The sequence below is a fragment of the Anastrepha obliqua genome, chromosome 1, assembly GCF_027943255.1.
Source record: "Anastrepha obliqua isolate idAnaObli1 chromosome 1, idAnaObli1_1.0, whole genome shotgun sequence".
Taxonomy (NCBI): Eukaryota; Metazoa; Arthropoda; class Insecta; order Diptera; family Tephritidae; genus Anastrepha; species Anastrepha obliqua.
This window is the reverse complement of record NC_072892.1, coordinates 19107708-19119294: the sequence shown is the minus strand read 5'-3', so window position 1 is coordinate 19119294 and position 11587 is coordinate 19107708. Positions and strand designations below refer to the sequence as shown.

Sequence of the window (11587 nt, the reverse complement as noted above, 5' to 3'; positions counted from 1 at the left end):
TAACTAACACTCTACAATGCTCTCATCCTGCCCGTCCTAACGTATGGCGCAGAAGCGTGGACGGCGACAACATCCGATGAAGCGACGCCTGAAATGTTTGAGAGAAAGATTCTGCGTGAGATTTTTGAACCTTTGCACGTTCGCAAGGGCGAATATCGCAGGTGATGGAACGATGCGCTGTATGAGCTTTACGACGACATAGACATAGCGCAGCGAATAAAGATCCAGCGGAACAGGAAGGCCTCCTCTGCGTTGGAAAGATGAGGTGGAGAAGGACTTGACTTCACTTGGTGTGTCCAACTGACGCCGGTTAGCACGAAAAAAGAAACGATTGGCGCGCTTTGTTAAACTCGGCCGAAATCGCGTAAGCGGTTATCGCGCCAATTAAGCAGAAGAAGAGAGTGTTCCCATGTTTAACCCTGTAACGGCTCCGCAAACTCAAGAAAATATTAGATCGAATTAAAAATATTCATGAATGTTTATGGTAAAAGATGAAAAATTCATATTGACAGATCCCATTTTCCTAAGCCTCGTTACTTGACGAATATATAAACTTTAAGGTGTCCGAGGTTGCTGAATACAAATCTAAATTCAGACTTTAATAATCTAAAATGGCAGTATACAATTTTTTAAAACTACCTCTTTGAAAACATATTTGGAATTTGGAAAACTGGTAACACATTAAAGACTTGAAAGATGAAATCTGCCAACATCGCCAATCAAGAAGAAAGAGAAAAAAAATCCTCACGTATGTACATATGTCCAATTAAATTTGTTTTTGAAGCTTGAGACTTGTTGAAACGTGCCAAAAATGTATTTCATTATCTGATTTTTTTCTAATATTCTAACATAAAGAAAATTCTCTAAGGTGCTGAAAGGTCATTATTTCTTTTCAATATAATTTTATTTGAGTTATAATCATAAACAGTTCGTTTTTCGTTCTCATTACTCAGCCATATTCAAGTTAGTCAGTTTCATGCGTCTAAAAAGCCACACAGCTCAAACTCCTTCACTGTACGCTGCAGGAATGCACGATATTTGGGATTTTCAGCATTCTGGCGTCGCATCTGATCGCCTTCTTCAGTTCGTGAGGTGAGGTTCTCCAATTTTTCATCTCCTGTCGATTCCATAAATATTAGTGGGGTGAGACATGTGGCGGCGATAACTCCTGAAATGGAAAGGAAAATCAGCAGACAATTGTTTAGTTAGTTTTAGGAAAATTAACGGGTTTTACTTTCCAAACAGACGGATAAAGTAAATTGTGGATATAATTTAACTAGGTTGTGAGTACAAAATTCAGTTCAGATCTAACCTTTTATGTCTGTGCACATTTTATGTAAAATTTTATTGGGATTGACGGCCGGACATTTCAAATTTCAAATGGCAGATCTTAAAAATATTTATGTCGGATTTAACTAAGGTGAGGAGCAATAGAGGACGACGACATAGACATAGCGCAGCGAATAAAGATCCAGCGGCTTCGTTGGCTTGGTCATGTCGTCCGAATGGATACAAACGCTCCGACTCTGAAAGTAATCGATGCGGTACCAGCTGGTGGTAGTAGAGGAAGAGGAAGGCCTCCTCTGCGTTGGAAAGATTAGGTGGAGAAGTACTTGACTTCACTTGGTGTGTCCAAGCCGGTGCCGGTTAGCACGAAAAATAAACGACTGGCGCGCTTTGTTAAACTCGGCCAAAATTGCATAAGCGGTTATCGCGCCAATTAAGAAGAAGAAGAAGAGAAGAGAACATAGTGTAATGAGCAACAAAATACATGCAGCTACCTAAAAGCGGGCGTAACATCGTCTGTTTTTTTTTTAATTTTTCTTTCGTCGTATTTTTGTTTTGGGCTTGTCATTTATACCAAATGGAAGTAATTTGGCTTAATTTTGTTTCTCTTTTAAAAATTACCTTTATATGGAAAATGATTGGCCGATTTTGCCCATTTCTAACACCAAAATACCTTGAACATTGAGTAATATAGGGCCCAGGTTTCACTGAAATATATTAATTTTTGCTCGAGTTATCGTGCGCATGGTCCACAGTGCGGCCGATTCCCAAAAAGCTGGCCAAAAGTCGAAAAAAAAAGTTTCTAGATAGAGTTTTTTTGTCTTTGGGTTGGCTACAGTAATGCCTTGAGTACTGAAAACCGTTCATAGCAACGTCCTGTACCCTAAGTATCCTCTATATTTTCAGTCGCAACGTGGCCTTCGTTTGAGCATCGTATTACTGTCGATGAATAGTGAAAGTTGTACACATTTGAAAGATTTTGTAATGGAGTAAATTGAACAAAACCAAATGGAATCATCTTCGGAAGGTTAGTAAAATACGAGAAATCTTTAGTACATATCAATCAATCAGAAATCTTTAGTATATATCAATACCTCGACACAAAATTTTTAGCTGCAGCAATACGTAGATACATTTTTTGCAATTTTTTTTATAAAATTTGAGTTTTCAAACTGTATAGTAATACAACGCCGTCATATGCTGCTTTGAAACCTATTAAAGGTTACCCAAAAAAGTAATGGTTACTGAATAAAACAAGATTCAGCTGCTACCACTTGCTACCTTGCGACCCCGAAAACATATAAATTTACATGCATCTTGATTATGTTCTAGAATATACGCTATTTCACGTGAGGGGGTGGCCAATAGGGGTGGAAGGGGGTGGATTTTCAAAATTTTAAGATCAAATTCGTAACCAGCGACCCCGACAACCCCCGAGTAAGAAATTTTGAATCAATTACTTAATTTTTTGAGTTTTGGCCAGCTTTTCGGGAATCGGCCGTTTGATCTCCAGGCTGACGTCATTTATGTTATTAATACTGGCCCCAAGGTAGACAAAGTCCTTCACAATTTCAAATTGTTGGTTGTCAACACTGAGATATTGTCCAAGACGCGAAGACTCTTTGTGTGTTGACAGCAGGTACTTTGTTTTATCCCCATTCCCTTTAAACTGGAGTATGCCCAGCATACAGTGCGGTTGGTTTCGCCGATAATGTCGATGTCGTTGGCATATGCTGGTAGTATGGTGCTCTTATGAAAGATAGTAGCAGTGCGGTTCAGCACGGCAGCGCGAAAGATCTTTTCCAGCAAAACGTTGAAAAAGTCATGAGATAGAGAATCGTCCTGTCTGAAATCTCGCTTGGTATCGAACGGCTGGGAGAGGTTATTTCAAAGAAAAGGCGGCTTTGAAATCGACGCAGAGGTGGTGCGTGTCGAGTTGTTTTTCGTAGGCTTTCGGCAGCATTTGGCGTATTGTGAAGATTTGGTCTATGATGGACTTACCAGGAACTGATAGAGCCCAATCAGTTTGTTGACCATGGAGTTCATTCTCTCACACAATACGCTCGACAGGACCTTGATGCGATGTTAAACAGGCTTATCCCGCGTTAATTTGCGCAGATTGCATAATTACCATTCTTCCAGCACACTCAGGTTCCTTTCGCTTGGCATGCTCTCATCCGATCATATCCTGCAAAGGAGCTGATGCATACTGTTTGTCAGCTCTGGAGCTCCAGCTTTGTATAGCTCGGCGGGAAGTCGGTCTTGTCCGTTCTTGTTTTTGAGTCGCCTACTAAAACAAGCACGCGGATTAGGGCGAGTTAATGGCATGAACTCTCCGTTTCTCAAATGTCACATTCAGACTTAATAGGGCTAACCATATTTTGCCTTTTCTTACTAACGGGAGTCACCGTAGACGAATGGGTTGATGCGTGACTATCGTTCGCAAGTGCGCAGATTGGAAACTGCGGACACAAAACACCAATTAATAGAATACGTTTTTCTAATGGCAATCGCTCCTCGGCAGGCAATAACAAACATCTGAGTGTATTTTTGTCATGAAAGACCTCCTCATAAAAAACCATGTGATGTTCGGAGGCGGCGTAAAACTGTAAGCCCTCCATTTCTGCAAAAAACATCAAGACGCACACATCAAATAGGAGAAGGAGCTCTGCCAAATAATCGAAAAGGGTGTAGGCGCCAATTATATACGATGATGATTGATTACTATCGCTCCGGTCACTGGGCGCATAGTCTCAGAACAATTGATTTCCATAGGTTTCGGTTTTCAGCTTTTGCCTTAATCTGTGTCCACCTCAGGTTTTCGTCTATACGTCGCCATGATCCCCTGGGACGTCCTCTGTTGTTGTTGTTGTTGTTGAAGTGGTTGAGTATTTCTACTGAAATAATCCGAATTAGCGACCAGCACCGTTTTATTACCACTGGTCTCGTGTGATGATGTTTTTTTGTGTTTTTCTAAGTCAGATCCATTTTGTCCGAGGTATTGCAGCAAATTCTGTCTGAGATCCCACTAGTTTGCTGCAAGAAAGGCTTACCGAAAGAGCGAAGTCTTGCCCTAGCTAGCCCTGGACATTCACATTAGTAGTGGAAAATACTTTCCTTCACCCCTTCCGCTTGACAGCTTCTGTAGATAGGATTGAAAGGGAGGTTGCGTCTGGCTGCATGATCCCCTACATTCCAATGACCTAAAAGGGTTGCAGTGACCCACATCAGAGTAATTTAAGACAATCACTAAGCAATTTCAGTTCCTCTCTACACTGTAAGACTAGTTTGAATGAGGTGGAATCGGAACCTAAGGCCTTGATAGCTGCTTGACTGTCTTAAAAGATAGCTACTCGTGCACCAACTTCCTTGTAGAGTTTTAGTGGCTGCTTCTCTGATCGCAAGTAGTTTTGCCTGGAAGACGCTGGCATAGTCAGGAAGTCGAATTGACTGAGATAGGTTGAGCGGTTCCGAATGGAAGCCAGCTCTCACACCACAGTTCATCTTAGACCCGTCAGTGTAGATTTGAATATCATATCTTACAATCACCTTCCCTTTGCCCCATTCGGCTCTCGGTGGAAAATGTACCGTAAAATCTTTCTTGAAGTTAAGGTCCGGGATTGTGTAGTCTGATTTGTTTTTGAGCAGCGAGAGTCCCTGTAAGAAGATCTTGCTGTGACCGTACGATCTTGTTGTCCAGCTTTCTATATCTCTGAGTCTCACCGCGCTGCAAGTAGCGATTGTTTTTATATTTAAGTCTAATGGTAATAGATGAGTTAGTACATTGAGCGCTTTCGTAGGACTGATGCTAAGCGCTCCTGTAGTTGATATACACGTTGTTATTTGTATCTTGTTCAGCTTGGTTAGGTTGTACTTCTTTTCTATTGCGGGTCACCGGACTAGTGCCGCATATGGTAGTATTAGCCTTACAATGGCTGTGTTGGATAGTTTTGGTTGGATACCCCATTTTTTACCCTACATTTTTATACACGTGTAAAGTGCTATATTCGTTTTCTTTACCCTGTAATCTACCTTGGACCTCCAGCTGAGTTTGGGATCTAAGATAACACGTAAGTATTTTACCTGTTGGGTTAGCATAAGATTAACGCCGCTTAATTTTGGCGCCTCTATTTCGTGCTTAGTGTGGATTTCAGTCTGAAGTAGCTCTGCTGACTTCGTGCGCTGGTTTGCCCTGGCCATCGTCATTATCTTTCCTCACAAATTCTCACATACAGTAGAAGCCCGATAAGTGCAATACCGATAGCTGCAATTTCGCGGAAAGTACAATTCGATTTTGAGTCCATAGAAAACTCGAAAAGAGCAATAAAAAATTGCAATTTTCGGGCGCAAAAGAATTCTTGTTCGAAGAAATTTTTTACTTAATACGGCAATGTATTTGCGTTCATCGCGCGCGAAGACACAGCTTTATAGCTATGCACAGTTATGGTTCTCGGAATTATTGCGACCAAAAACATTGTTCTTACGCTTTGTGATTTTTGATTTTTACAAATAACTGTAAAATTGTAGCGCTGATATCATAAAATATGGCATCGAATCGTTTGTGACATTCAACACGCGTTAGTTTCAAGCTGGTTCTTGAGAGTAAAACAATCGTTCGGAGTTTGAATCATTTTTTTTGCTTTCATCAAATAAAATCAAGGGAAAAGTGAAAAAGAATCTACATTTTCTTACATTGAAAGAAAGAGATGAGATTCTCCAAAAAATTGAAAAAGGCGTTAAACAACGAGATCTTGCATTCGAATACAAAGTTGATTGCGCAACAATTTGCCGAAACAATCCCGTTCATTAAAAGAAAATGCATACAATTCATTTTCACTTGGAAATAAACGGAAAACTTTGCGGTTTGGCAATCATCCAGAGCTCGAGAAGCGTTTGTACCAGTTTTTCATGAATCAGCGGCGACGAAATGCTCCTGTTTCTAGCTTGATATTGAAAAGCAAAGCATTAAAAATATTTGATGAAATAAAAAAGGATGGAGAACAATTCAATGCAAGTGATGAATGGTTTTCGCGATTCAAGAAACGCTTCGGACTTCGCTATTTGACTGTGACTGGTGAATCATTATCTTGTGATCCAGAAGCCATTGAGCCATTTAAGGAAAAATTGACGGCGAAAATCGCTGAAAAAGGATATGTAACATCACAAATATATAATGCTTATGAAACGGGGCTGTTTTGGAAACTTTTGCCAAATAAAACCTACGTTTCGAAAGATGAAAAGAATGCTCCAGGCTTCAAAAGATCGAATCAGTGTTCTTTTGTGTGCAAATGGTGATGGCAGCCACAAAATAAAACCATTAATGATCGGCAAATCTATGAATCCGCGTTGTTTTCAAAATTTTCGGTGAATTATGCTAGCAACACGACTGCTTGGATGACGCGAGATATTTTCAAAAAGTGGTTCTTTGATAATTTTGTCGAAAAAGTGAAAAAATTCGCCAAAGAAAATGATGTTCCACCCAAAGCATTACTCTTGCCGGATCAAGCCCCATCTCATCCGCCCGAACAAGAATTAGTTTGTGGTGAGATCGAAGTGATGTATTTTCCGGCCAATTGCACAGCGATTTTACAGCCAATGGGTCAAGGTGTTATTAACTTGACAAAAATTCAATACAAAACATTGCTAATGGAAACCATAATTAGTGAAAAAGATTCTTCATTACATGAACTATTGAAGAAAATTGATTTGAAAACCGCCGTGATCATGTTGACCCAAGCATGGGGGAAATTGCTCCCTGAAACGATCGCTAAATGCTGGAAAAGCGTATTGGGTACAATCCCAACAGTTGACGCGATTATTGAATCTAATCCAGACGATATGCCATTGGATATCGAAATTGACGACCCCCTTCTTGTTGGAGGATTACAACGGTTAAATGAGATGGTCGAAAACTATGCGCGTGAAGCAGACACAGATGAAATCCGCAATTGGGATTTGGAATTAGGAATAGATGAAGGTGATAGTGAAGCCAATGAACCCGTAGATACTACTCAAGAAGAAACAACCGAAAAAGTCCAGCATGAATCGATTTTTGGCTGTGTCAATACAATTTTGAAATGGGGTGAACAGAACGATGTACTGTCATTCAATCAGATCGCTTGTTTGCATGATATCCGATCAAAAGCACTTGAAAAGTGTTACGAGAAAACTCAATCGAAAATAACAAAGTTTTTCCAAAAAAAATAATTGTATTTTGGAGCACACACTCATATGTCCTTCCGCATTGATCTCTTTGTATTAATTTCAATAAATATGTGTTCATTTTTCTTGAATATCGACCTTTTGAGCTCATTAATTGCATTGAATAGAGTTAAAATATTTTTCCCTAGGTATTCCTCGATCTACAGGAGAAATTCGCAAAAGTGCAATTTTTCGCTAAGTGCAATCATTGTTGAAATTTTCCAATTGTACTTATCGGGCTTCTACTATACTTGTAATTTTACATGAATAGCACAATTTTAGGAAAGTGCTCGTACATGGAATTTCGTGAATACTTAAATAATATTTAAAATTGTTACAAAAAAGGCTGCCCAGACTTATTAGCTGAATATAGAGTTAACAACTAAGTTCTTACCTTGCAGGCTATTCTGTATAAGCGCAATGTTTATGTCCTTCAGCGTAGGTATTTCACCGCTGTAATGCAGCTTCTCGAGTGTTTCCTTCAAAATACGATGATATTCACGCACTATGAATTTGAAATGCACCTTCCGTACATTTTCGTTTAGCGAACCGAAAAGGAAGTAATTCAGATCCATGGCCGGCGAACCGTAATATGATAATTGGAAATCCAACTGCAAGTAAATTATGAAATGAGTTCATTCTGTTGCAGGCCATTTCAAAATACTCACCATAACCACATCATCGGGCTCTTTCGTGTCATTGTTGACATGGAACATCAGGTTGTCGATCCACAAATCGGCCATATTGAGCACACGGAAGCCTTGGTCGTGCGATTCATACATTTCCACAGCATTCTGAAGCACGTTTTCAGCCAATGTAAACATTTTTTCAGTGATCTCTTCATAACCCTTCCAATGGGTCAACTCTTCGGCAACACAGCGTATATTCACCGGAAAGAAGCTAAGAAAATCCTTGCGTTCTGGATTTCTGGAAATTGGTGTTTCTTGGAAGAACTCTAAAACCTCGGGTGTCTCTTTCGCTATAACTGCAGAACAAGCATGCACCTTGGCTAGCTTTTCAATGGTTGGCAAAGTGTAGTCTAGATTGAGCAAACGGCACCTTTCAAAGTTCTCAAAACCCGTTAGTTGCATATCCTCAAGCACAAGGAACGGCTCAGGTGTCTCGGTGGTGTAGTAACAGGCGGGTGCAATTTTGGTTTTATCACCAATAGAAGCCAGCAATTCCTCCACGCGGGGAAGTATTTCTTTATACGCCAATATTTCACGTTTGAACAGTTTACTCTTGTGCGCAACAACACCAGTGTAGCCCTTTGGGTGATCCTAGAGTGAATGAATGAATGAAATATAATCAGTTAGCTGTTATGGCAATATTCACAAAGCTTCACCATAGCAGACTTGATGCATTACTCACTTTGACGATCACCGAAAAGCGGCCGTTGCCGTCCTTCCGTGCCAAGTTGAAAGTGGCACGGTGCATTTCGCTGGCATAGCCGCTACCTTTCTCACCATTTAATGCGCTCTTCACCACCAACTCGTGCACTTCCAACGTGTTATCTTTGAAGTACTCCTTCAGCACGTCCTGCAGAAATTCGGCTGTAATCCATTCCGGTGGCTGGTAATTTTTGGCGCCTGTTCCCATTGCTATATTTTGTGAGCAAATATTTTTATGAAACCTAGTTTTTTAGGGCTTTTGTAAATTTCATTTAGTGCGCTTTTGATTTTCTTAGTTTTTTAATAGTCACCTGACACAAATTAACTCCCTTTGTGATAACCGGCCGTCGATGTGTAGCTGAGTCGCTGCTTTTGGGGTAGTGGCGATCGGCGCTGTGTTGCGCTTCTATGAACCTCACAAATCTCACCAGCACAGCAATAGTGTTGGCTCTCACGTGCTTGTGTTTATCGCTTGCTAAAGCAGTTAACTTTGTGTTTTTGTTGCTGTCCCCGTTAAATAGTATACAATGTGTGATTTATTATCTTACTCACTCTCAGCACAGCGCACTCACTCAGCGGCAAGCAACGAGCGCGGGAGATAAAACTTGTATTTTGTTGCGGCGCAATAACAGCTGATTTTGATTAGGAAGCTACTGAAAAAGCTTCCCTCAAATTAAACTTATAAAATATGATTTTGAAAGCTTTATTCAGATTAGAAAATGTTACTCTACCTGCACAGTGTTTCGTGTAGACTAAACGATGTGTTGTTGGCGACGCAAACGATGATGTGGCTCTCGAAGTCGCTCCAATGTCTTTTTGGAAAAATATGTGTGTGTGCATGTGCAATATTGGTACCTACTATTTTAAATGTAGGCTGTGTCTGATTGCAACATACAGTCGCTCACAGCTATTTCATGCAGTTTCAGTTTATGAATTTAAATTATTGCAGAAGGAAAAATTGTCACAATTTAAAAAAAAATGTTAATGTAATGTATTTAGTTATATGACTTGCTAACATAATGAGTAGAGCAGAATTCGTGGAAATATAGGCCCACTCACACTACGGGATGAAATGCAACCACAATGCGGTATCTTTGCTCAGAGCTTATTTCATTCAAACACTTGTTTATGTTGTGACGGCGGCTAGTCGCTTGGTTAACAGTATTTTGAATTTCTAGTTTATGTAACTATCGCACAGTTATTGTTCTATGCAGTTTTTAGCAAGAATGATAGAAAGAAGATTGCGCCCATTAGAGCGTACGTGACGTCACGTTTGCTGAGTTGTGCAGTATTGCCAACCATTTGCTCTTCGCAATAAATTTAGTTCTTTTTTATACCGAAAATGCGAAAATTTTGAAGTTTCGTGTTTGTTCCTTTTTATTAATTTAAAGCTACCGAAACTTTAAGTTAAAAAAAACTGTATTGTTATACAAAAGAAGTTTAAAAAAGGCCACTCTGAGAAGATTTTAGTGCTAATGAAAATTTGTTTACTCTTATAAAATTTGATAATTTGAAAAAGCAAATTTAATTTTTGGCTCCATTTAAGGCTATGCAAAAATATGAAATGCCCCTCTCTTAACTCTTCTTACGATTGAAAACCTTTTTACACATTTTAAAAAGCCTTTGAATTTATTGAATGCGAATTAAAACCATAGAGGTGTAATCGTTTCTTCCGGTCATCAATCCTTAGTGAGACATAGGACATTAAGAGTTATATTCATTGTAAAAATAAACAACAATACCAGAAAATACTAAAGAAACCATACTGACATTTTTACAAAAAGAGTACCTTATCTAGTTACATAATTTCAAATATACTAATATAAAAAAGTCGTTCGCTTAACAAAAGAGTCTCGCTTAAAACAAAAACTCATAAATTAAATTGTACATAAGCATAACACATTTATTTAAGAAAACGCACATTTTAAAGACAATTTGTCACGCATACAAAGTTCTTTAAGTGATTCAATAAAAATTTGTTGGATTATTTTCTTTGAATGGGCATTTTAGTGCGTTTTTATATCCAAAGCTAGGCAACATTGTAATAGCGAGAGAGAGATTTGACTGCCGAAAGCAGAAGAACACCAACAACACCTGCAATCGCGGGCAATGCCACCAGATGTTAAAAGAGTAAAGCTAAATAAAACTGAGTGAATTATTTAAATAATTATTAAAAAATGTATATTTTACAAAAATTATAAACATGACATTTTAATTAGAACAGCTAGAAAAATGTCATGAAGAAAGAACTAAAACTCCGAGACTAAATAACAAAAAAAAAAATGCTAAATCAAGTTACGAAAATGGTAATCTAGCCATACTGGAGCTAAAATCACGTAACTAGTTGTCAAATTCGCTGAGCGCAAAGTAACGGGACCACGATAGGCGCCATCTCATTATTCTTTCCATCATGAATTTTTAGTATATCTGTGATCGCCAAGTGGACAATATAAAAATATATAAAAAATGGGCCGACGTACTACGATTGAACAGCGAGAACTGGTCGCAGCGAAAAATTGCGGAAATAGTTTGTTTGCGTAGTGCTACAGTACAAAGTATCATTAAACGCTTCATGAAAATCGGGTGCAAAATAAAGGCCGATGTGTCTCAAATAAAATTTTTGACGAACGTGATGAGCGTTTAACTGTTCGAAAAATAAAAGAAAACCCAATGCTATCGGCTCCAAAATTGCTAAACGAAATTCAGCA

General features: G+C 39.0%; 1 protein-coding gene across 2 annotated transcripts; it reads right to left on the bottom strand.

Moving 5' to 3' along the window:
• Positions 1–890: 890 nt before the first annotated feature.
• LOC129235375 (uncharacterized) lies at positions 891–9588 on the bottom strand. 2 transcript variants are annotated; one of them, XM_054869189.1, is made up of 5 exons: positions 9191–9588; positions 8860–9135; positions 8157–8768; positions 7883–8099; positions 891–1168 (listed from the first exon to the last, which is right to left on the bottom strand). In XM_054869189.1, exons 2-5 carry the CDS (start codon positions 9085–9087, stop codon positions 975–977), a joined length of 1251 nt encoding a protein of 416 aa, XP_054725164.1. In that variant the 5' UTR covers positions 9088–9135; positions 9191–9588; the 3' UTR covers positions 891–974. The 2 variants fall into 2 exon arrangements, with proteins under 2 accessions (XP_054725164.1, XP_054725163.1); XM_054869188.1 differs by having other exon boundaries at positions 8860–9089; positions 9191–9584.
• Positions 9589–11587: the final 1999 nt, after the last annotated feature.